Genomic DNA, 25436 nt, shown 5'->3' on the forward strand with positions numbered 1-25436 from the left:
ATATATGGGTTGGGTTCAAGTTACACCTTGTGTAACTTTAAATAATATTACATCACTCAATAATTTTTAATTAGATGTGAATTTTGAGAAATCTACCATTAGATTACATTATTTTCATATATTCTCCATGTTTACAAAATTTCGAGGTGATCAAAAATTAATAGTTATATCATCAGTCAATTGTTTAAATTCAAATTTTTGTAGTTTAAAATAATGCATAAAATATGAGTTTATGGATTAAATGGTAAATAACATCCAATTGACATGAATGTTAAGAACATATAAAACATATAATTTAACGGTGAGATTTTCAAAATATGAATTCTATAACAAATTATTGGATGGTGTAACATTGTTTAAAGTTACACTAAGTGTAACTTGAACTCAACTCATATATATATATGGCGGGTTCAAGTCATATTTGATGTAACTAGTTATGTTATATCACTCAATATTTTTTAATTGGAAGTGAATTTTAATAAATCTACCATTAGATTAGATTCTCTTCTTATACTTTGCATGCTTGCAAAATTTCAAGATTATTTGAAATCAATAACTATGTCATAGATCAAATATAAAAATTTTAAAATTTTTGTATTTAAAACTATGCATAAATGATGTGTTTCTAGATTGAATAGTAAATAGCATCCAATTGGCACAAACTTTGGTAAGCATGTTAACAACATAGAAAACATATAATCTAATAGTGAGATTTTTAAAATATTAATCATGTAAAATGTTATTAGGTGGTGTAACATTACTTAGAGTACATTAAATATAACTTGAACCATGGACGAAATTATAAATGGACATGGCGGGGCAATGGCCCCCTTATATTGTTTTTAAAAAAATATTAGTATATTAATAGGTACTAATTTTAGCAATTTTGTTCAATAAAATTACACTTTGCCCACCCTTAACAATGTCATCAATTCTTTTAAGAGTAATATTATAGTCACAAATTTTTTTACAACATTTTTATAAATTATTGAGGTAGTAAATTCTTATTGATTCGAACACTTACATCACTTTTTACTTACTAATAACCATTCATCACATTAGCAATTTGTAAAAATTTGTAGTTTTAGCTTTTTTTCACCTTTTAAAGGCCATAAAAAAATTAATAGATTAAATCTAAAACAAAATATACAATCCCAAAAAAATTAGCCACCACACACAGCGTTCGATGGTACAAATAAACCTAGCTATTTGTATAAATTAGTCTTGCGTTCGATGGAGTAAAGACTTATCTTGTGTACTGTACGTAGACTATAAGGATATTCCTTATTATCTTTGATAAATTTGTTCATTCAATAAACCTATTTGTTCCTTAATTTATTTCCTCGTTTATGTAAGAAATGAGATACCATTTGATCCGTCAGTACCCAATAGAAAAAGAGAACACGAATGAATGCTCTCTTTAAGGCCTCACTTCCATTAAGTGCACGGTATAAAATCAGTCAATGTTTAATTTTTAGCTATTCATAATGTTTTTTACATACTTTGGTGAATTATGATTCATACCTTTGTACACTAGGTTTGGATCAATTTGACCAAACATTCGGTGAAAAATCAATTTGATTAAATGGATTTGATTGAGGAATGGGAAAATCTTGCCTTGCGGAATAAGAGTTGGCGACTCCGTTTAGTACAATACAAGAAAAATATTCCCTTAAGTGTTTCCAAATTGTTATTTTATTAAGACAGGAGGTAGTTCAGAACATTAAACCACTTATTTATTTGTCTTATCCTTTCCAAATTATGGAAACAGGACAAAACTTAAGTTCAAGATCCCATATCTCCCCCTCAAAAAAAGATCCTATATCTCAAATTTCTCAATTACATTTTAACGCATGATTACATTAACATTACCTAAAAAAATAAAATAAAATAAAACGTCAATTTTTTTTCCTTAAGTCGTTAAATTTGATTAGAAATCGTAAGGTATAATTACTAAAAATTTGTAGTAGAAATGTTTGGACCCACTTGAAATAACTACCATATGTTAACATGAGAATACCACTGAAGATACATCTTCATGATACAAATATGTGGATTTTTCTCTTATATAGGAAGGAGGAGAAAATGTGGAATTTGAACCACAGAAATCAAGCACTACAAAGGTGTCATTAATTCATTATCTCTTGACTATCATTTGAATCCACATCTATGTGAAAATGTAATAAGAGTTAAATATATATATATATATATATATATCATAAATGTAACAATTGTTAAAAAATATATATATATATATCCTGGGGGTATGGGAGAGGTGATTGATATACAGCCTTGCCCTCAAATTCTTTTCTTTTTTTCTCTCTTTCTTTGCCTTTTTTTTTCTCTCTTTCTTTGCCCTTTTTTTTTTTTTTCTCTTTTTTCTTTTTTCTTTTTTCTTTTTCTTTTTTTTTCTTTTTTTTTTTTTTTCTAAAAGAGGCTGCATTAAGCTCATTGCTTTTTGGTAGAACGCAGTTGTTATCACAAAAAGACTAATAAAATAAAAATGCCCACATCATTTGAAGTACAATTTAATAACAGAATGGGAATGAGATCCCAAATTTTTGTTATGTAAACATCTGATTAATTCTCAACAGAGTTTTTAAACTTTTATCCTTTGGTCCTAGACAAATCTAAGCTGAAAGTAGACATAATTCACCTCTCAACTATACCAACCAATATCTCAGGTGGCAGTCAAAAATCAGGAAATTCCCTTTTTACATATCCCATGCATAAAATAGAAAACATTGGAAAATCAATTTTCAGCAATTGCTAAAGCAAGATTCCTGAAAATTAGAGATCAAGGATGTACAATTCTGATTAACCCATTCTCAACAGACATCACCTTTACTCTTCCTCACCTGATTTTGGGCTTGCACCAGGCTGTGAATCTTCACCCAATTCCATACGCTCAACACCACTTTTTATTTCCAGACTTTCAGGATCTCCATTTTCTGATGCAGTAACTTCCTCGGAAACAATACTTGGTAATGTTTCTGCAGGCTGGACATCAGGTTCCGAATATGTTTCTGCAGGCTGGACATCAGGTTCTGAATATGTTTCTGCAGGCTGGATATCAGGTTCTGAATGCCCCTTATGAGTGGACGGAGAATTTTCACTGCCACCGGAGTCGCTCCTCGAATTACTAGATGTCAGCCACATAAATTTCAAATTGTGGTCTTGCCAGCATTTACCATTAACAAATGCTCTCTCAGCTGAACGACGTGTGGTGAAAGTAATACAAGCTGAGCAAATTTTTGATGCCTCTGACTCACCAACATCCATATCTTCTAGCTCCACAGTAGAAAGATCACCATAAGATGAAAAGTGTTCCTTCAAAACAGCAACCTAGAAGACAAAATAAAGACATCAGCTTATTTTTCATTGACTACATTAATAAATAAAACAATGAAAAAGTGATATTAAAACACTTAATAATGAATGTGCAAATACAACACAACAAAGTCCTAGTCCCAATTTTTTTGGGTCAGCTTTGGATCTTTGATTGGTGGGTCAACTACATGTAATATTTTCCTCCATTTTATTCTATGCAGGCATTCTCTCTGTTACATTATTACAAAGTATTTTATTTTAATAGTAAATGTAATATTTCAGACCCATAATACATGGTAAAGGAAATTTTGAAGAAGAACAATAAATTTTTTGATAAATGAAGTAGGACAATAAATAATAAATACATGGTGAAATTATCCAAAAAGACAGTACTTGTTTTTAATGGAATTTGGGTACGTGCCCTCTGTAGCCAACCTCTCTGCTTTTAGGTTCATCTTAGAGGTAATGAAGGTTTACCCACTATAAGGCTACTATCATTGATTGAAAATAATAATTCAACAACCAAGCTCAAAATTTTAGGGTTAGCTATGAATCATCAATAGCTTAGTCAAAGTCTACCACATTTTACTTTCTTAATTAATGTCTTTTTTTAATACTATTAATGTTATTTTTTGTCTTAATCTACGTTTATATGTACCCTCAACTTGAATCAACTCACTCTTTTCACTAGTGCATTAATCGATCCCTTTTGAATGCGACCAAACCATCTGAAGTGACTCATCATTATCTTTTCAATGATAGGTTACCCCTATCTTTAGGCAAATTTTCTCATTTTAAATTCTATCTTTCTTTGTATTTCCATTTATCCATTTTAATGTTCTCATTTCAACTCATTTTATGAATAAGTTACTTCTTAATAGCCCAACACTCAATACCATAGAGCATAGCTGGTCCTCTTAACAATCTCGTAAAAAAATTTCTCATCACCTAATATGTATTCATGATCACACAATATTTCTGTGCACTTCTCCACTTCATCCACCTACTCTTATCCTATGATTAACATCCTCTTCAATTTTATGAATGATTGAATATGAATTATTGAATAGAGATATTGAAAGCTCTCGTTCTTTGGTATCTCTTAAGTCTCGCGACTTTCATCTTTGTTTCTACTTTTACTAAACTTATATTTCACGTACCTACTTAATTGAAAGCCTTACCTTCTAAAGTGTCTCGCGAAATCTCTAACTTGACATTAACTCCACGGCTAGTTTCATCCACTTTGTTTTTTTGTTTAGTCTACTAATACTATATCATTGCAAAACCCATACACTAAGGGACTTCTCTCTCTCTTAAATTTGTTCTTATTTTACTAAGACTTTGATCTTTATCTTTAATACAGATAACACCATTCAAACCTCTTGTTATCATTTCCATGATAAATAGTATATTCCAAGTACCTACATGAATCCTATCTCTTGGACTGACTTCTTTATCCACACCTTTCCATCAAAGTGCAGGAACTCTCATCCATTTTCACTACACCCGAGCACTGATATAGTGCATCGCTTATAGGAAACTCCCTAATTAACCCCTAGTCCACTTTTCACTTCATTCAAGGTCCAATGTATGGGACACCTGAATAGAGTGACTAAATTTTTAAGTGATATTCAACCTATCAAAGCCCTTCTCTTTTTCCAAGAAAGGGATTGACTATGCAAATTTCATAAATGGCACTAAACACAAACATAGATAGTTTTTGAAAATAATAAGGGCAAATTATATTTTTCCACCTTAAACTTTCACTCCGATTACACTTATCCCCTTCAACTATTAAAACACATGATCGACCCCAAACTTATAACTCCGTTTTAATGTCCCCCTTGCTGTTTATTTTGGTCTTAATTTGGACGGAAAATTTAAGCACGTGCAAAACATGTGACCCATGGGCACACAATACCAGCTCAATCCACTTAAGAAATGAAATTTCCTAAACTGTCCTCAATTACAGGAACCAAACAGAGATTATTCTTTTCCTCAGTTTCCTTAGGACCAAACAAGGGTCCCAGATGGAGAACCAGAATTAACAACTTCACTTTCTTTCAAATTTTCATTCTCAATTTTTTTAGCAACCATAGAGGATACCAATCAAATACAATCTAATAAAAATTCGATAGTTACAATGGGGGTGGTGCCAATTGAGTTACAAGGCTCTACGCAAATTCAATCTAACAAAAATTAAACTTAAATAAACTAGTTCTCCGTACAATTACATGCAATGCTTAATATTTTTCCATTTTCACAAGATCATATATTCAATCCTTGTCTCTACTAATGTGTACACTAACCAATCAGCTAAAAGATGAAAACAATATCCAATGCCCACACACTCCCACAATTAAGAAGAAACATACTCAAACTTATCCATTTTTCTACCCTTTTCCTGCTATTTTTTTATCTAACAAAGAAAAATTAAATTTTAAAACAAAAGGGTCTCAAAGTGAATTGAACAAAATCACCTTCTAAAGCACACACAGATTCCAACTCACAAACTTGGGCACAAACTTAGTCCTAAACTGTTCTAACTCATCCCCAGCTTTGCTCATCTCTTCCTTAACTTGCCCCACAAACTCATCTACCTTCACATTGGCATCTTCCAAATCAAACCCAGTTTCCTTCTTCACTGACTCAGCAAGTTTCAAACATAACCACTCCGAGCCACGCCAGACCAACCGAGTCAAATTCAGCCATGAAAACCCATCAGACCCATTTGGATTTGCGGAAGTTAGAACACGGGAAATGGGTCCCTGGTGGTTTTTTTTGGGCCTGTGGTTCTTAGGAAGCTTGAAAAGAATGGGACTCAGGGAAGTGGGTTTGGTTTGTATGGGACAGTGAGGTTCGTTTTTGGAGTGTGGAATTTTATAGCTTGAAGAGAGTATTTGTGAAAGAAAGCAGCAGTGTCTCTCTGAGTTGTGTTTGTTGAAGTTGTGGTTTCTTGAAGTGAAATGTAAATGTAATTCAATTAGGGATGGGTGCTCCGCGAGGAGGTTGTGAGCAGATTTTCTCAAGAGCATTTCTGGGAGTGAGAGAAAGATGGGATTTTCTTCTTTTAATTTTTGCAATTTTTGTGTTTACTAAACCAGGGACAGTTTATTCATTTTTATATTTGTGGTGGACTCTAGCTGGTTGATTGGGGCCACATCTCACATGTAATACATGTGCTTCACTTTTTTGTTAGACTCAACACCAAAAAAAACAGCAAGGGAGACATTGAAACAAAGTTATAACTTTGGGAGGTGAGGTGAGTGTATTCGGGATGAAAGTTTAAGAAGGAAAAGTGTGATTTTCCATAATAATAATAGTAACAATATATAGCCACTTAAGTACTTCTGAGAAAAGGCATCGTAAGAAGCATTAGATAACATGCTTGAGGAGTCAAAATTGCAGGCACTCTACTAGACTTGTCATGAGTTCTTTTCAATTCTTAGTCCAAAATGTGTTATACCCAAAAAAAAAGGATCAATAATTGCTAATCATATACACACAAGTTTCCTTTTGGTAATGCCACACATTTGATTAATGCTTCTTCGTAAAGCTGTTGTAGTGTATATTTGTTTTGCTATATAATGGAGGCCAAACTACAATTTTGGTCCATGTACATTTGTCACAGTTTCAATTTTGTCCCTATACATTTAATCGTATCAATTCCATCCTTCCAACTTTCAAAATCAAGATCCTTCAATTATTGATTATGTCAATTTTGTTCTTCAACTTTCCAAATCAAGTAAATTTCATTACTTAACTTTCAAAATCAAGTCAATTATATCTTTGGAAGTTGACTTCATTAGTAAATAAAATTAAGTTGATTTTGAAGTTTGGGGACGAAAGCAACACAATTAATAATTGAAGGACAAAATTGACACAATTAAATATATAGGGACAAAGTTGAAATTACTTCTCTATTGTAGAAGTACCAAAAGAATAGTTTGGCCTATAATAGAATATGCAGCTTTATATGTTATCTCAAGAGGCAGTCCTAAGGCCTTGTTTCATGCCTTAACCTTTTAAAACATTGAAAGAATTGCATATGCTAATAAGCAAAAACTTTATTCATAAAGCAACATGCAAGAATGCACTCAAACTGCACCAGAAAAAGTCCCCTTCCTCTATACGAAAACTAATTATACCACCTACCCATTCCCTTGAAAATTGGTAACAGCCCTTTTTGCCTTTACTTAATAAATCTTATTTATCACATGGAGAGGGAGAGAGAGAGAGAGAGAAAGACTTACACTTGCAAGTCCAGCTGGTAAAGGCGGAATAATTCTAAATCCAGTAGGACGGTTGTCCAATTTGTATCTATTCATCAGAAAAGGAACCCCTACTGGTGCTAATGGACGATTTGGCTGCTTCAAGTTCGTAGATTCCTGTAGTGATGTGGGTGTACTTGCTTTAGGACTATGGGACAAAACATTATCCACCGATTTTATCTTATCTCCCACCATCTCAGTATGTGGTGATACCACGGCAGAACCAGGATCATAGGAGGACCTTGGAGTAGCAGCTTTAGAAATATCGGCCACTATTTCCACTTTAGGTCTCTTAGCAACTTGTTCGGCAACTACCTCACCCTTAGTGGCCTGCAAAAGGGATCAAAATTTGAGAATATCTGATGGAAAGAATTGACATTTAGAAGAGCACACAGATAATAACTTTACAACCTCATGTTGATTGTAGGAGGTAAAAGGAAGACAAAGACACTTAGTAATGTGATCTAATATATATCTATCTCAATCTCAACTATTCTAAGATCAACACAAAAAGCTATAACACATGCAAACAATTTGAAGACTGAGCAGTAACAGTACCAAAAGGTTTACTGTAACACTCCCCCTCCCACCCCCCCCCCCCCCCTTTCTCCCAATTTTTTTTTTTTTGGTAATATGCATGTTTCATTTTAGAGTCAGGACAGTACCTGATACCAAATAACAATACTTATATTGCCATATATAGGCTCATGAAAGCCAAGAGGTTTGGGGTACCACATTGAACATGTAACATCAATAAAATCTATAGCTAGAAATGAAAATTTGAAGGTAGAAAATTTCATCTTACATGTTTCTCAAGTTTTTGTAACTGGCGCCGGAAGTCGTTCCGCTTCTGGTCTAGCAATTCCTGTTTCTTGCGAAGTTCTTCTTTCAACTGCTCTAAAGAATCTAGCTTCTTTTGCATGGGAGGTTGAGCTTTAGGAGCATCTGAGATGACAGGCTTAGGGTGATCAGAGACAGACACAGAAGCATCAGAAGCATGGAGAACGCTACTCCTTGAAGCAGCAGGTTGATTAATATCTTTTCCTTTACTAACAATGGAAGGATGATATGAAGCTGAAGCAGCAGTCACACCAAGTGGTGTTACAGATACACTACTGCCGCTGCTTATGCCATCATCTGGAATGCTATCTCGATTAGCCCACCACAGCTTAATAAAGCGGTTACCCATTACAGCATCAGGTGCCTTAAGAGCAGCTTCTGCCTCTTCCCTTTTAGAGAACTGGACAAAAGCTCGTTCTCCATTTGCTGGAATATAAATATCAATTACCTCTCCAAATTTTTGAAAATGAGAAAGAAGAGCCTCTCTTTTATTGTTTCTCTGGGGAATGCCATTGACAAATAGAGTTCGCAGTGCCTTTTGAGAAGGTTTCCGAATGCTACGCATATTATCACTCGGTGTCTTGGGAGATGAATCCATAGCTTTTAGGCCAACATCCTCTGCAATGATCCGCTTCCCTTGACGGGAAGTGCCTTGAACGCTCGCTAAGGCCCCTTTATCTTCCTTAGCTTCATTCTCAAGATAATCAGAGGAAGTAGAATCAATTTTTCCCTTCACATCTAATCTATTTTTTGAACTACCGATTCTGCCCCAAACAGACAAACTGTTACCTTGTGAACCAACACCAATTCCAGTGCTTCTAACAAGGCACTCATTATCAGCACTGTCACATAGCCTGCCAAGATGCCGATCAGAGGGATCATCATTCAAGGTAGAGTCAGTTTCATGAATCTTAGGTGATTGTAGTGAAAGCAGGGCACTTGATGTTTCAGGACAATTGTTATTCCACAAGGGTTGATCAGGATCATACAGATCAGCTCCATTTACACAACCAGAACCAGGAAATGCACCATTCAAGCCCAAACCATCATCGGCCATTCCAGGCTTGCTACTTTTTCCATGCAATCCTTTGCTGTTCATCAAAGCAGTTGAAGAAGCACTAACTGATGGTAAAGGCCCAGTTCCAGCAGGTGCTCCCAATAGGTGCACACTTGGAAGTGAAACAGGAAGATTAAACTGTGAAAGACTCTGCAAATTGCAACAATTACTTACTTATGACAACTTAAATATACACATAAAGGACATCAGCCTAAAATATGAAGTATAAACATGAAGAAAAAAAAAACAGCACAGCAATTAGATGCACAAGTCAATATATGCACTAAAAAGTTGAGCTACTGCTAATAGATGACTCAAAAACATAAAATAATCCTAATCATAAAATATTGACACTTCTGAACCACTTCACTTATGGCTTGGGATAATCCAGCAGATAGCCAGGAAGTTGGAATCACATAGTTGGAAAGACCTCTGTTGCTTTAGTTCATCTGACGGCTTTCCAAATAACAAAAGTGATCCATAGAAGAGATAACTTAATGATCTACAAGGAGTGCCATCACCATTTAGGGTCTTCTCCAACAGGTTAGGTATCCAAACACAGTACCAAGGAATAATGAGATTACTGCAAACAGAAAGAGTAAAGAGGGGTGCGCGCGTGTGTGTGTGTGTCATCTGTGGCAAGTTTATTAGATACGGGATAAATAACAACCCAATCTAAACTTAAACAGAAATTGCAAAAATAAATAAATAAAAATCAGTACTTTTGACATCCGCTCGTTTTATGATAAGTTACGAGGTCCCTTGCCCACTATCTTTCCTTGGAAAGGTATTTGAAGGTTAATTGGACCACAGCTTGGGATAGGATTCTTACAGGCGACAATTTGCGGGGTAGAGGCTTTGATTTTGTTGACTGGTGCATTATGTGTCGTTGTAATGGGGAGACGGTGGACCATATGCTACTTCATTGTGAAAAAGCTGCTTGGTTTTTAGATCTTTTGAGATTTCATGGGTCTTGCCAAGATCGGTTGCAGATACTCTTTTTGGTTAGTGGAATTGGTTTGGAAAGCACTCTTCTAGCATTTGGAATTTAGTTCTATTGTGCCTAATGTGGTGTATTTGGAGGAAGCGAAATTGGCGGACTTTTAAGGACATGGAAAAATCCGATGAATAATTGCTTGCTTCTTTTAGTGGTTTCTCTTTTTGACTAGTCTAGGGCTTGGGAACTCACCTCTAGTGATTCTCTCCCTTTGTTCCTTGGTTCTCTCCTTTGTAATTAGCTTTTTCTTTGTCTTTTTTTTTTCTTTTTCTGTAATCTTTGGTCTGCCTTATGCTCTTTTTGCATGAGGTAGCGTTTTGAATATACATCTTTCTTACTTATCAAAAAAAAAAAAATCAGTAATTGTCACCCCAAAAAAAAATGGGAAATGACGTTGCCCTATGATATCAGTGTAACAGAGTTCAAATCCATTTAATCAACCAATTAGCAGGTCTTGCAGAGGATAACTCAAAATTTAAAAAAAAAAAAAAAAAACAATTATAATATTTATAATCCTATATGTTATGCTAATTTGTGTCTAACAAAGAGAATATTTTTGGACCCAGTAAGTGCTTGGTCCTGAGTTCTAATAATGATGAAATGCCAAATGGAGTGTAATCCCAATTATGTAAACCATTGTGCATTGCCAAATTAGCCATTGATGTCTTATATCTGGTAGGAACCAGACATACATACCTGTACATCTTCAATGACAATCCGATTGACACCATGCTCCATGGGACACATGTCCCCTCTTAGACAAAATCCACGCTCCTCAAAATCTCTACAGCGTTGGCGAGGAATGCCCATATTCATTGAAGAATTGATGGGTGGTCTGAGAGTTCCTTGCAACCCAATGGAATGGATTGTATCCAAGCCACCAGTTGGTAGTCCTGGAATTAATCCAAATGCACTCCAAGATGCACTCTGTGCATTTGAAACATTTGGCAAACCTCTTCCATTGTATAGGCTAGGAGGAATGGGCCCCTGCTGAACCATTTGAGAAGCAATATCAACTGAGCTGAACCTTGAATCACGTTGATTCCAAGATCCAGAATCCCTGCCTCTTCCTCTACCAGGACCAGTGTCTCCAGAAAATGTTTGGTTTGCCCGATTTCTTTGATTCAAATCCAAAGGTGATCGAGCGAGTGGCATTAGACCAGGGCGTCTTCTTTCAAACTTTGTATACAAGTCTTTCTCACTTGCTTGAGATTCAAAATCCCTGAAAGCATGCCCATTTTCATAAGGTTTGTTGCGTCTTCTATATGGCCTTGTTATTACATGCTCTGGAGCATCTCTTTCTAAAGATTGAGAACGTGTCTCCCGCCTACGATGCTTATGGTTACGATCATCATCATCATCGTCACTGACTTCCTTCTCCTCAGGATCACTAACACAATCAGAAGGAGAAAGACCCAGTGGTTTTGGAGATGAAACTTTCAGCTCCATTTGATCCTCTTGAGATATCAAGAATATACCTTATTGCATCCAAAGCTCCAAACTCACTAATGCAGCAATCAAATGACTTCAATCACCTGGAACAGTTCAAGCAATTAAAGGAGAACCTAAAAACATGGGAAAAAAAAAAATTAAGCTAGGCAACAACAAATTGACCTTATGGAAAAAAACAAATTTAAAGTGATCATAAGCCTATTTGTTGTGATCTGCTTGTGTTATAGTAATAGGATATATTATCATTTAGAGCAAACTAAAAAGGATTGACATAGATAATGACAAGGATCAAAATAGAAAATCATTACATCCAGTAGAATATAAAGTACAAACCATAACAAAACAATATCAAAAGATCATCTAAATTTAAATCATTCCTGAGAAAAGAAAAAACAAAGTTAATGATGACACAAAAATAACATGATGTTCCTGGTGTCCAAACACTACATTGAAAATATATAAATTGCTTAGAGTGAACATAAATAATCCACCAAACAAGCAGACGCCATTGCCATCCACATGTTTACCCCCTAAGTTGTACATTTAAGTTTAAATACACAACTAGAGGCCTTTTTGTTACTATTTTTCTATTGTACACAAGAAATAATACTGATGAAAACATGACAGTTATTCCTTCTCTTCTGTTTCCTAACCCTTAAGCATATCTAAAGCCCAATAAGGTCATCAACAGCAGTAGCATACAGCAAGGTCTGTAGACACCTAATTTCAGCATGATCTTTCCTCATGAAGGCCAGTCTAAATTTACAGAATATCTTTTATTGTACTTAGATTTGGAAATTTTGGTTGACAGATACATGATTAGACTGACAAACTTCAAATGTAAGGATTAGTTTCTTCTTCTTTTATTAGTTAGCTATAGCCACAGGTCCCACATCAAATGGGTTTTGAACCAACAACCACCCCCCCCCCCCCTCCCCATATTGTTATTGAAGTAAAGCTCGTTGGCTTAAAATATGTGGCTTGTGTGAGGTGGCAAATATAGCAGGTTGGTTTCCTGCTAGCTGTTACAGCTTAAATAGTTCAACATGCATGCAGTGAAGCTTCTATAAAGAAAAGCCATGGTAACAGACCAATAGTTTTTGGGTGACCAAGCTACCATGTTATGTGGAATTCATCATTTGGATTTACTTCTTGGTCAAAGGCAGCATGTGATAATTAGCTTTTTCCCTCTATTGTCAATGTAGATGGGAATTTTTTTCCTTACTGGAAGTGTATGGCTCTTATCATTGATAATATATACTTGTGACAACCCTAGGAGGAGAGATTATAGTACAGTGGAGTGGTGATGCGTGTGCTGGTGTAGTGGGGAAGGGGTGGATCACCTTTTGATTCACTGCACAGAGGCTGATCCTTTGTGGTGTCTTGTTTTAAAAACTTTTGGTATTTCCTGGGTTTTACCAAAGAGGGTGAGAGATCTTTTATTTGGTTGGAAGAATTGGATGGGAAAACACTCGTCGGATATTTAAAATTTGGTTCTACTAGCTTTGATGTGGATTATTAGGTGAGAGCAGAATAAGAGAGCGTTTGAGGATAATGAGAGAACAAGGGACCAACTTCTAGTTTATTTTGTTGGTAATATGTTGATTGGTGTTGTGCATTTGGTCTCATGAATAGAGATTCCATTCCAATGTTTATTGAATCTCTATCTTTTTGTTTTTTTTATAAGTAAATCTCTATCTTTTTGTACATAACCTTTTTATATTTTTTGTAAATCTTTAGGCTATTTCATTTCTTTTTTGCATGAAGTAGTCTCTTGTCAATAAAGTTTTATTACCTATTAAAAAAAATCATTGATAATTTTATTTTTGATAATTCGATAGTTACAAAGTGGGGAGGGAGGAAGGGGATTTGAACCTTAGAAATCTATGTTGGAAACACTAAGAGGTGCTAGTTGAGTTACAAGATTCTTGGTGACAATATATTGATAGCTAAGTAATACATAAGTATAAGGTTGGCGTCGAAACCCCAAGATCTTCAAGAATAGAGTTTAGAATGCACCCCCTTCTTGTTTAATGTGGGGCTTTTGAAGAGAGAGAAAGAAGACATTTGAAGGTCAGGATTTATTTATTGAGAGACTCAAGTCTCAATTAGTTAGATCCTTAATTTACTAGCTATCTTTAAATGAGAGTAGACCTCCAACAATTTAAGGTTTCATTGATTTATTACATTGTAATATGATCTAAAGGGCCCACATGCTATACATCCAATATACTCCATTGGATTCTTTGAATTTCTCCTTAATGGCTTAATGAAATTTCTTATTAACCTGTCCCCCCAACACCCTCCCAACCCCCCCCCCCCCCTCAGAAAAAAAAAATAATAAAAATAAAAAAATAAAAAAAATAAAAAATTAAGAGTAATAGTTTCTTTTTGATAAGTAAAGGAGCAACATGAGTAAAATAATATATACACACACACATAAGATATTGTCGCTTCGAGGAAACTCAAGTGGTGCGCTCAAGAGACTTGAAGGACGTTATGTAAATGCCAAGCATCTAGAGTTCCATCCACCACACTATTAGTTCATGAGGTTTTCAGAGTGTCTCATGGACAGGAAGTGGAATGGTCCAACCAAATATATATATATATATATATATCAATCCATTCCGCTGTTTTTAGATTCACTTTTTTCTTGTACATAAGTTGTTTTGTTTTCCTTTGTTGCTTGTACATATTTCCTTCTTTTACTTCATCTCTTTGATGGAGTAGCTTCTTTTTAATACAAATTTTTCTTACCCATCAAAATATATATATAGAAACACCAAGTGTTGCGACCCATGTACATGAGAAGTATACAAGAGAATGACATGAAAACTAACTTCTAAAATCTAAAAAAACTGAGCTGAAGAAAGAGAATGACATGCCAGCATGGACATCAGCTTAAAGAGTGACCTAAGAGACATCATTTTTTTGGCCGAGAGAGAGAGAGAGAGAGATCATGACTTGGTGCCTTAGAAGCTCAACACCTCAAACATCCTCTTGATAGGGAAGTACACAAAGGAAGAGCCAATGAAATAAGAAGGAAAAACAAGTATGTAAAAAATATTGTCCAAAATTCATGTTATTCAATAACTCTAGCAAGTTTGTAGTATAGAATTAAATATTTGCCCAAGTCTATCCATATAAAGCCTTCAAAATGAGAATTTCACTTCAACAGATGTAACTCCTTCCATTCGAAACAACAAGCATTACTCTTTCTCTCCATAAACACCACACTAAACATAACAGAATAGCCTGCCATTTGTCGCCATTTGTTCTTTTGCCAAAGTGTCCTTTCCACCATGATTATAAAATTCCTCGTAGTGCTAGGCATTACCAAATCACACCAACCATACAAAAGACCAAGGACCACAACTCCAAAGTAATATCACAGCTGAGGAAAGGAAGTGTCATTGTCTCCCCAGTCCCCATTGTTCTTGCACATATAAAACACCAATCAATAACTACCATTCCTCCTTCCTAAGATAATTTGTTGTCAAAAATTTTCCCAAAGCATTAAGCCACAAGAAGAAAGCTATTCTTGGTGGTACACAAACTTTCCACAAACTTTGCCGCGGAAATTGTTTGTGTCCTACATTTCTCAGTGCTTTATAGTAGCTCTTTACTTGAAAAACATGATTGTTCAAAAGGATCCATATCATTTTATCCTCCTCTCCCCCTCAGGTTTTGACAGCCTATAAATAATCCACAAGGTGCTCCATAGATTCTAGCTCCGAGTAATGAATTTCTTGAGAAAATAATGGGTTCCAACATAGATTTCCATTTCTGTGTTCCAATAATCCACCACTCTGGCCTCTTAATTCCTGGCAATCAGGAAAAGTTCAAGATACCTTCCTTAAGTATAGTTACACTATTCCATATATATCTTTCCAAAAAAAGGAATCTTAGAACCATTTCCCACATCAAATCTAATAAATATCGAAAAGCTATTCTAACCTCTTCTAATGTTTCCAAAGACTTACTCCATAGGACCTTCCAACCACATTGGAACACCATCCCCCGAGAGATACCATACTTATACCATACTTTGTGTCGATCATCTTCCTCCAAAAAGCATTCTCCTCCATCACATATAGCCACAACCTTTTCCCAAGGAGTGCTTGATTGAAAAACCAAAAAATCTTAACCTCCAAGCCTCCATCTTGAATAGATGTACAGATAGTATTCCATTTAACAATGTTGATATTTAAATTCCTCACCCATTCCACCCCAAAGAAAATCTCTTTAAAGTTTCTCCATTCTATTTGCCACTCCTACAGGTATGGGGAACAGAGATAGAAAAATGTGTTGGACGACTAGATAACATACTTATAAGTTATAATTTTCAAGCGGGTCATCCCCTTTTTGATACCTCTAATTTTGTTATTATTTTTTATTAGTAGTAATGCTTCATTGAAAACAAAAATAGAATGTGAATAGGACCACAAGTACAGGCTGTGTACTTAGGATACAACAACGAGTCAATCAAAATTATATAAATCTAGCCATTTCATTACTAAATTGCATAACTCTTACACTTCAAGACATTGCCCAATGAACAACAAACAACACCAAAAAAGGTATTGGCATTGTCTAGCAATGTTGAGGTGAAGCATCAGATGATCTTCTGCCTCACCATGAACCATCAACCAACTGAATTGCTTTTCACTTTAGAATACTATCATGTTAAGAACCTTCCTAAGGCTTGACAAAAGTTCTGAAACATAAAACCTAATTATGACTTATCCTTATATTAGAACCCATGAGGAAGCAGAGCCTGAATAGACACTTAAACCCAATCCCTAGTCTGAATATGAGTAACCTTGAGAATGAGTTGGTTTGATATTGACTTGACTCCCTTTTACCCTTTCCCCCATTTTTTAGTTACACAATGACAATCTCCAACAAGATGCACTTAACAGCATTGAAGCTGCAGTGTGTGGTGGAACCAAATGATCATGACAGAAAAACTAAAGAACAAAAGAGAGAACCATCTGTATGGTATCTATACTAACGTACACACAAATGCAAAAGCCCTACCACTTAACGACACAAAATTTCCACAAAATAACAAGCACTAACATAGTTCTAATATTCATTACTTCTCTTGCATGACCTGGCTTACATTAATTCGAACGTGTGAAACAATGCCAAGATAATCTTAACATTAAGCATATATAGAAAGCTTTTTCTGCTCTAGTAAGTTCCCCATATGTCACGTTGACATAAACAGAATAAAAGATAACTGCATAAACATAAATAGGAAAAGAAAAACCCACTTTCTAAACATAACCTAATCTTTAAAAAAAAAAATCCAAAATTTTCATAGTGTTGGATTTCGAACCAAAAAACAGGAACAACATTTCACATGCGAATACGCCAAAATCCTCAAACAGTGACTGACGCCATCAACTCAAAACCCTAATGCTAATCGCATACTGCCAGTGCTGATGGTTGGAAACAAAGAACTTTCCAAAACACATTATCAGAAGTCACTTAATGCCAACCCGAATTAATTCTCTAACGGATACCTTTGTATTATACAGCAAGATATTTAGCTACTCGTATCAATTTACAGCACGAAAACTACCCTACAAAATTAAATTAAATTAAAATAAATAAAAAATAAAAACACCAAAATCCACCTCTAATCATTGACATTTAAAGTCCACACCTCATCTTCTTAAACACTAAAAAAAACTCAATACTGATCGCAGGAGCCACCTAAAACCGCATTTCTCATTCATTACATATATCCAAAAAAGACCAATTAACCTCGTCGAAAAACAAACAAGCATCTATAAAATCTAAAACAAAACAAAAAACACTTACTAGAACACTAAATTTGAACATAAAAGCTATCAAATTAAGCTCCTCTAAAGAACCTAAAACGAGTTTTGGTTTTTCCATACACAAACATAATTCAAAATTAAAGTGAATAAACAATGATAATCTAGGTTTAGCAACAAAATTTAAATGAAAAACTAATAATAATTTTAAAATATATATATAGAAATAAGAGAGGGTAGAAATCTTACGGAATCTTCTAGAAGGAAGAAGAGAGAGGTGAATGTGTGAAGCAGCTTTCTCAGCTTGTTAAAAATTGATGAATAGACTGAATTGGACAATACCGACGACGGTGACGCGGCGGCAAAGCGAGGGCATTTCGGGAATAGACATAAAAATTAGTTGCAGTGAAGGGTGGGGGCAGGATCGTAATAACGAAACAATCGATGAAGAGAGAGAGAGAGAGAGAGAGAGAGAGGTTTATTTTTTTGTGACAGTGACTTGTTTGGGGGGGTTTGGTTTTGGGGTACGAAGAAACTTAGAGAGAAAGAGCAAAGCTGGAATTTGGGGGAGAGAGAGAGAGAGAGAGAGACGATGGTGTACCAAAAAAAAAAAATAATGAAAACTATAATGGGAAATTTGCATTTCTGACCCATGAGATTTTGCATATTGCAAATTTTTTCCTTTCTTTTTTTTTTTTTTCTTTTTAAAAAAAAAAAAAAAATTATGTGTGTATTACAATGAGTTTCATTAATATCTGCCAATACTAGAGGTATTGGTTTACATTGCATATTCTGTCTGCCTATGATGTACTTTTGACATATAACAACGATTTTAGGTTTAAGGAGAGTTTAGGTTTTTTTTTTTTTTTTTTTTTGGTCCTCATTAAATTAAGAGTTATAGGATATAGTGATGTTCAATTTGGATTCGATGAAAAGAAGTTATAAGAAAAGATTTTAATTGGGTCGAATAACATGTTTGCTTAAAATCCCTCAAACAATTGGTGCCCTTTCATCATGTAAGAATAATATTGGAGGAAAATTAAGTCTCTATTTGGTAGAGTTGTTTAACAACATGTTTTCAGTTTTTAAACAACATTACACGTATTTCCATACACATTTTTCACTCATATGTATTTCAAAAAAATACAAATAACGTTACTAAAACAACGTTACCAAACGGTCCCTAAAACGTTGAAGTTTTATCCTTTGACAAGACAATTTCATAGAACAAGCTTCCAATTATTTAAGTTCCACACCACAATTTTAAGGAAGATAGAACCTTTTTTTTTTTTAACTCGATCTGTAAGCCCTATTTCACCTCTTGGAATTTGAAAAAAAAAAAAAAAAAACCCTTTTTTTATGCAGAATTTAAGAATAACTATAAATTAGGGTTAAAAATAATGAAATTCAAATTTGAGCAATCTTCATTCACAAATAAACCATGAACATATTTTGAATGGGGTGTTTGTTTTTCATAACTCGTGTTTCCAGTTTCCACAAATAAACCATGAACACATTATGAACACATTATGAACAAGGTATTTGTTTTCTTAACTTGCACGTCGTTACTTGGATGCAAAATCATAGAACAAGAGTGAGTAAAACAATGATTTTGAATTATCATAAGATCAAGAATGTTGGTAATGGTATATTTATATTCCAAGCTTTTTTAATGAGAATTAATATTCCAAGCTTGCTAATATTAACATAAATTTTGTTCTCTCAAAAAAAAAAAATTTTAATATTAACAAAAAATTTTCCTTTAGAATGAAATAATGAAGTAGCAGAAGTAATATTATATCTTCCTTTAATCTGTGATGTTCAAGTCAGAATATCTGCATTTCACAAATTTTGCATCCTAGGTTGTTCCATGAGAACCATTGGAGAGGTCAAGGGAAAATGAAAGTTTTGATCCAAACCCTCCGCTTTGTTTGATTGTTTCAGCACAAAATATATATATATATATATATATATATATATATATTACAGAATATTTTTTCAGTAAATCATTTGTTTCCTCTAAAAGTTTATACATGTTTGGAAACATAATTAGTCAAAGTAGAAAAAGACACCTTCGTATGCTAGTGAAAGAGGAGGAAAAAGTGAAAGATAAAATACACTGTAAATGGAAATGACAGTTTGGATTTGCCCTTCAATATCCCTCCACAATATTGGAAGCTGCTGATATACCGTAACAACTTTCTCTTCATACAAGTAAGAATATTTTCTTTTAATGAAATTAAGAATATGACATAAAGGCTTGTAACTGGATAACATTATCCACTTTTTTTTCATAAAGGATAACGTAGATTCAAATCCCTCCTCCCCACTTGTTATATAAGAAAGAAAAAAAATGACTTGAATTGTGACCAAAAATTCTAGTTATTGGACTCCATAGAAAAAGAAAAATAACCAGAATGGTAGCATTACGTTAAAGAGACCAAACTTCAAATATTTGAAAAACTCATTAATCCACTTTCAATTATTGTCAGTATACACAAATAAAATTGACACAAACTTACACAAACGCTCACACAATAGAGCACAGAAAAAGAGAGAAAACAAAACAAAACACCTCTACTACCGACCAAACCAACCTCTTGGGGGCTGGACTTCCCCGTCATTCATCAGCTTATCCAGCACTACATTCAGATCAACCGACTGGCCATTTTCTGTAAGCTTTCGAACTGTTGCCCTCACATGGTCTCTTGGGAATCCCATATTTGTCACTTTGTCAATCACATCATCGAGGGGAACCCTATTCCCGGTTCCTGGAGAACCTGAACCGCCACCAACCCCAGAAGCAGTAGGCAATGCTTGCGGTAGTACCCGAGCAGTTGGAAGCTGTGGGTAACCACTTCCACCAGTCTGAGCCATAGCAGAAGACGAGAGTTGTGGTTTCACTGCAGTACTACCACCAAACTGAGGATTCCCACCATAATGGTATGGTTCACTAGGCCCAGATGGTGGACCATATCCAGAAGAAAAACCTGAACTGGATCTGTTGGGTGTTGGCTCATACATTTGGGGGGGTGCCCCATAAAACTGTTGTTGTGGGGGAGGGGGTCCACTGGGTGGCTGGCGGAGGCTTGGTGGGTAGGTCTGAGGAGGATAAGGCGCCTCTTCAGCATGATGGCCTAATGAAGGTTGGAGTTGACTAGGGTTAACGGGTGCAAGAGATGGGTGCTGCTGAGGCGGCTGGGAAGGTGGCTGAGAGTACTGTGGTAAAGGAGTCTGTTGAAATGGTTGATGCGGTGGTGCTGCAGGAGGAGGATGCGGCTGCTGACTTAGAGATGATTGATATTGCTGATTAGGGGCTTCTAGAGCTGGACCAGGTGGTGGGAAGTAAGGCTCACGCTGAGGAATAGAAGGGATCTGGTTTGGAAGGAATTGGGGAGGAAGCTGAACAGAAGGCGGCAGATTCTGTTGGGGAGAAGATTGAGGAGGAGCATTCGGTGGAGGGAGGGCAGGAAGTGATTGTGATATATTAGGAGGAGGAGGAGGAGGAAGCTGTTGGTAGGATTGCTGAGGAGCAGATGCAGCATGCTGCACAGAATCCAATTGCACAGTATTCTGGGTTTCTGATTGTTGGTCTGCCTTGGACATGTGTAGCTTTGCCATCTGCAGTTGAGCATCAACTACTATTTGTTTATCCTTCAAATCCTGTACCCCAGATTGCACCTGCATGTAAATGAACAAACACCAAATTGAAAAAATTGAATGATCAATAAACTAGTATTACTTTGTTTTTTAGTTGTGATTAGTATAAGATTTCCATTGCCGGGATCTAATAAACTAGTATAACTTTAGCTAGTATACACAATAGACAAAAAAGTTTCAGGGCAAATTAACTGGATTCTTGATAGCTCCCATGCAAACAAAAATTTTAACATACTAATCACACTTATATGGTAATATTTTAGTGCAATGCCTAACCCTGCTTCAAAAAATTTAGATTCACTTTCTGCACTATTTTCGGGTACCCAGAAAAATGAATGTGGAAAACTTCAAAGGTATTTTGTAAACTAGAAATATTCTCAAAGATTAAGCACACCAAAAGGAAGGTCAAGCACCTTTTTGAGGAAAGAACAAAATCGCACTTGCAAAAGCTTTGGCACTAAGCTAAGAAATCTCAAGAAAAGAAATTTGCCATTGGGGTAAAAGAGTGTTGGACTTCATCATTTAACCCAACATATTTTAAAAGATGATCAAGAGCAAGATTGGTAGGAATGTTTGGGCCACACTGCACTTAATAGGAACTAAATAACACGAATGCTTGTATGTACATATGCACTGGTGGAGCCAGAACTTTGGCTTGGTGAGTGCAAATTTTATAAAACACAAATTGATTTTTTTTTTCACAAATTATTCAAAAAATAATAATTTCATCAACCTCAAAACTTTTATAGTGTGCATTTATATTTTTCTAAGGGACAATCAAACAAAAAAATTCTACTAACTAATAAGGAGTTTAATTTAATTATCATCCCTTAAAATAATTAAAGTCCTAATATAATTAAATTCCCTCCTCCTTAAAAATATATTATAGGTGATATTTAAGCATATCACCTTTAGTATTAAACATTTGGTTCTATCACTTCTAAGTTAAAATTCAAACCGTGTATGTTGCATATAAATAGCGATATCATCCTTCCACCATATCATCTCAATAATACAATTAGGTTTTAATACACTTGGGGCTTTGGGATGGGGATTTATCATTTTGGGTTTCCATGAAGCAGAGTAAAGAGAGAGAAAAATTAGCAAAGAGCCCAATAGTTCACTCCCCAAAAAACAAACCTTGAAAAGACTCTGGATTTTTTTTTTTTTTTTTGATAGGTAACAAAATTTATTCAAATATGTTGGTAACCGTTTACAGACTTCAAAAATGTATGGATAGATTAAAAAGGAACACACACACAGATATATGATTTTCTTAAAAAGGTCCAAACTCCAAAGACAAAACAATAAGCTCACTATTATGAAAAGATTATGTGCATAATAGTGAGTTTATTGTTTTGTCTTTGGAGTTTGGACCTTTTTAAGAAAATCATATGTGTGTCTGTGTCTGTGTGTTCCTCTTTAATCTATCCATACATTTTTAAGTCTGTAAATGGTTTCCAATTTTTAACAAAACTCTGACATTTGGCCCGACAAAGTTATTTTTAGTGGTGCAATTTTAAAAGAAATTTAAATCCTTCCTATAGCTTATATGTATCAAAATATTTTAATATTTCAGTGGGTGCAATTCATCCACTCATGGCAATGTGGATCCACCACTATCCATGAATGCATCGTGCCTTACACCACTTAATTCTGAACCTGCACAAAACTGTAGAGTGAACCACTGGTCTTTTTAGACAAAATAATCCACTTCCCATCCATATTATCAGTTTAAAACATGCTTTCAGCAATGACAAAGCATTTTTCTTATCTCATGCATGCAAAAAAGTGCCATGATCCCACCAAAAGGAAGGATTGATGGATAACATACCTCTCTAAGAATATTCTCCAACTGCCTCATTCTTCCATCGGTGCTTCCATTATTGTTTTCAACAGACACCTTCAAACCATCCACAGAATTCTCAAGGTTGCGGGTTCTGCTTTCCAGCTGCGTTAGTCGTGCACTAACACCTTCTAACACATGTAGCAAATTATCTACATGTTTCTTCATTGTCTGATCAATCTCAGACATAATTGTAGCATCAAAGACACTTCGATCCTTCTCTCGCATGAATTTTGCCAGTTCACCGGAATCCAAAGAACCATAATTCTGAATAGAGCATGGATCACCAATTAAATGTACATGAAGAGAATACTTATAAATAAGTTTGTCTATCATCAATAGCTCCAAGCAACCAAACAGTAGCACTCACTATAAAATATCAATGATTCAAGAAATAGAGAGTTGTCCAACAAAGGCAACTAATCTGGTCAAATCAAAAGAAAATAAGAAAAATACATGCAAACAAAATAGTAAATCAAGGAAAACAGGGAGGGGTGACAAATAACAAAAGAAACCACTTGAATTGTCTCAAGACCAATGTTTCAAGCCAAGACAGAGAAAGCAAGGTAAAAGCTCAACCAGATTACTTTAAAAAACATTAAACATCCATAATCTTATACTCAAAACAAGGTTCTCATTAGCGGAAGGTTTTTTATATGGGATGGGAGACAAACAATGCTCTATGGCTAGACTTTTCTTTTCAGGTATGTGCAAAGGGTTAGCTACGCAGATCCTTTGTCATGATTAGGCCTAACAAAATCTGTGTTTCCTTTGTCACAATTAACCCTAACAAAATCTGTGTTTCATAGACCAAATCCAAAAGAATTCGCAACTGTTCTGTCAAACCTAGGAGAATATATTTTCCTACTCCAAATGCAAAATTCCAAGCTCAATATGTGATAGAAACATCCAGTGATACAAATAGACAGTAGATTGTTCCCGAAAGTTATAGGTGGACAAAACAAACAACCACCCACATATTTTAGAACAAAAGTGTAGAAAAGCTTTAAGAATTCAAAAATCTCAAATGCAATATATTTCTTCAAACACATAAAAAGTAATACACTTGCGGGTGTCGTGTTAGCTAGCTCAACTAGTAAAATCTCCCGCGGATTAACCTATGCTCACAACATATCCAACAAATCCTCCAATTGACCAAGAAAGGAAAAGGTTAAAATATTGTTCCAATTTCAACCTAGGCATATGAATTCCAATAAGCTATGGATCCTAAACACCTTTTTTTCCCCCACAAAAGCAACAAGTATATTTATGACTTAGTCGAATTCACAAGAATCCCTCTCTTAACTAACAAATGCAATAATCAAATTAGAGACAAATAGAAACCCTAAATTAGCAAGCCAGCCACAACATGCACAAAATAAAAAATAAAAATAAAAATACTCCAAATCCAATAAACAAATAAAGAGGGAGAGAGAGAGGGTTTTTACTCGAATAGGAGTGGTGGCGGCGGGCTTGGAAGAAATGGGAATGGAATCGGAGGAGGAGGAAGTCCAAGGGCGAGCGGATTGATCAGAGGAGAGAGGACGAATGGGCTGGAAATCGTAGCTCGGAACCATCTCCTCTTTCTTAATGTTTGCATTATGATCATCATTACCAATTTGTTGTTGTTGTTGTTGTTGTTCTAACTCTTCATGGTTCATCAAATCCATCAAGTCCTTCCTCTGTTGTTGATGTTGCGTCGGCGATAGAGACAGATCCATTATCTGCTTGTCCATGTACGCCGTCGTATTCATCGATCCCAACCCGACCGCACCAAAACTGCAAAGATCTCTGCGTTTTTGTTTTCGCTTCTTGTGTTTTTCGGTTTGGAATTTAGGACTTTTATTTTTTATTTTTTTTTTATTGTTATTGGGTTTTGGTCCTTTTGGATATATTGAGGAATAATTCGAGTTGCGAGGAAAACTACTCGAGGAAGACAACCTTTTCTTTCTTTTTTTTCTTTTTTTCTTTCTTTTTTTGGGTCTCTCTAGTTACTTCTTTACTAAGGAAAAATAATAATAATAATAATAAGTCTTTTATTTTTTTTGAAAACAAAAATTTGTTCCATTACTTATAGAATTTTCTCTTGCGGATGTGGACCGATACCGTGTAGCTTGGTGTTGACATTATGACATTGTCTATACTTTTTTTTTTTTTGTTGATAGGAGAAAAAAATTATTTCATGTCATCTTCT

The 25436-nt window shown here is 35.0% G+C and overlaps 2 protein-coding genes across 4 annotated transcripts; both read right to left on the reverse strand.

The window, feature by feature from the left end:
- Nucleotides 1-2527: 2527 nt before the first annotated feature.
- Nucleotides 2528-18338, reverse strand: LOC126714812 (zinc finger CCCH domain-containing protein 41). Of its 3 annotated transcripts, XM_050415185.1 has the most exons (6): nucleotides 17986-18338; nucleotides 11192-12030; nucleotides 8407-9648; nucleotides 7584-7931; nucleotides 3045-3345; nucleotides 2528-3011 (listed from the first exon to the last, which is right to left on the reverse strand). In XM_050415185.1, the coding sequence occupies exons 2-6, from the start codon at nucleotides 11942-11944 to the stop codon at nucleotides 2845-2847; spliced, it is 2811 nt and encodes a 936-aa protein (XP_050271142.1). In that variant the 5' UTR covers nucleotides 11945-12030; nucleotides 17986-18338; the 3' UTR covers nucleotides 2528-2844. The 3 variants fall into 3 exon arrangements, with proteins under 3 accessions (XP_050271142.1, XP_050271140.1, XP_050271141.1); XM_050415183.1 differs by having other exon boundaries at nucleotides 2528-3345; XM_050415184.1 differs by having other exon boundaries at nucleotides 2528-3345; nucleotides 11192-12060.
- Nucleotides 18339-20182: 1844 nt separating this feature from the next.
- Nucleotides 20183-25203, reverse strand: LOC126714813 (transcriptional regulator DEF1-like). The gene is made up of 3 exons (XM_050415186.1): nucleotides 24691-25203; nucleotides 23231-23509; nucleotides 20183-21417 (listed from the first exon to the last, which is right to left on the reverse strand). Exons 1-3 carry the CDS (start codon nucleotides 24994-24996, stop codon nucleotides 20317-20319), a joined length of 1686 nt encoding a protein of 561 aa, XP_050271143.1. The 5' UTR covers nucleotides 24997-25203; the 3' UTR covers nucleotides 20183-20316.
- Nucleotides 25204-25436: the final 233 nt, after the last annotated feature.

Source organism: Quercus robur, chromosome 2 (genome assembly GCF_932294415.1).
Source record: "Quercus robur chromosome 2, dhQueRobu3.1, whole genome shotgun sequence".
In the NCBI taxonomy this organism is placed as follows: Eukaryota; Viridiplantae; Streptophyta; class Magnoliopsida; order Fagales; family Fagaceae; genus Quercus; species Quercus robur.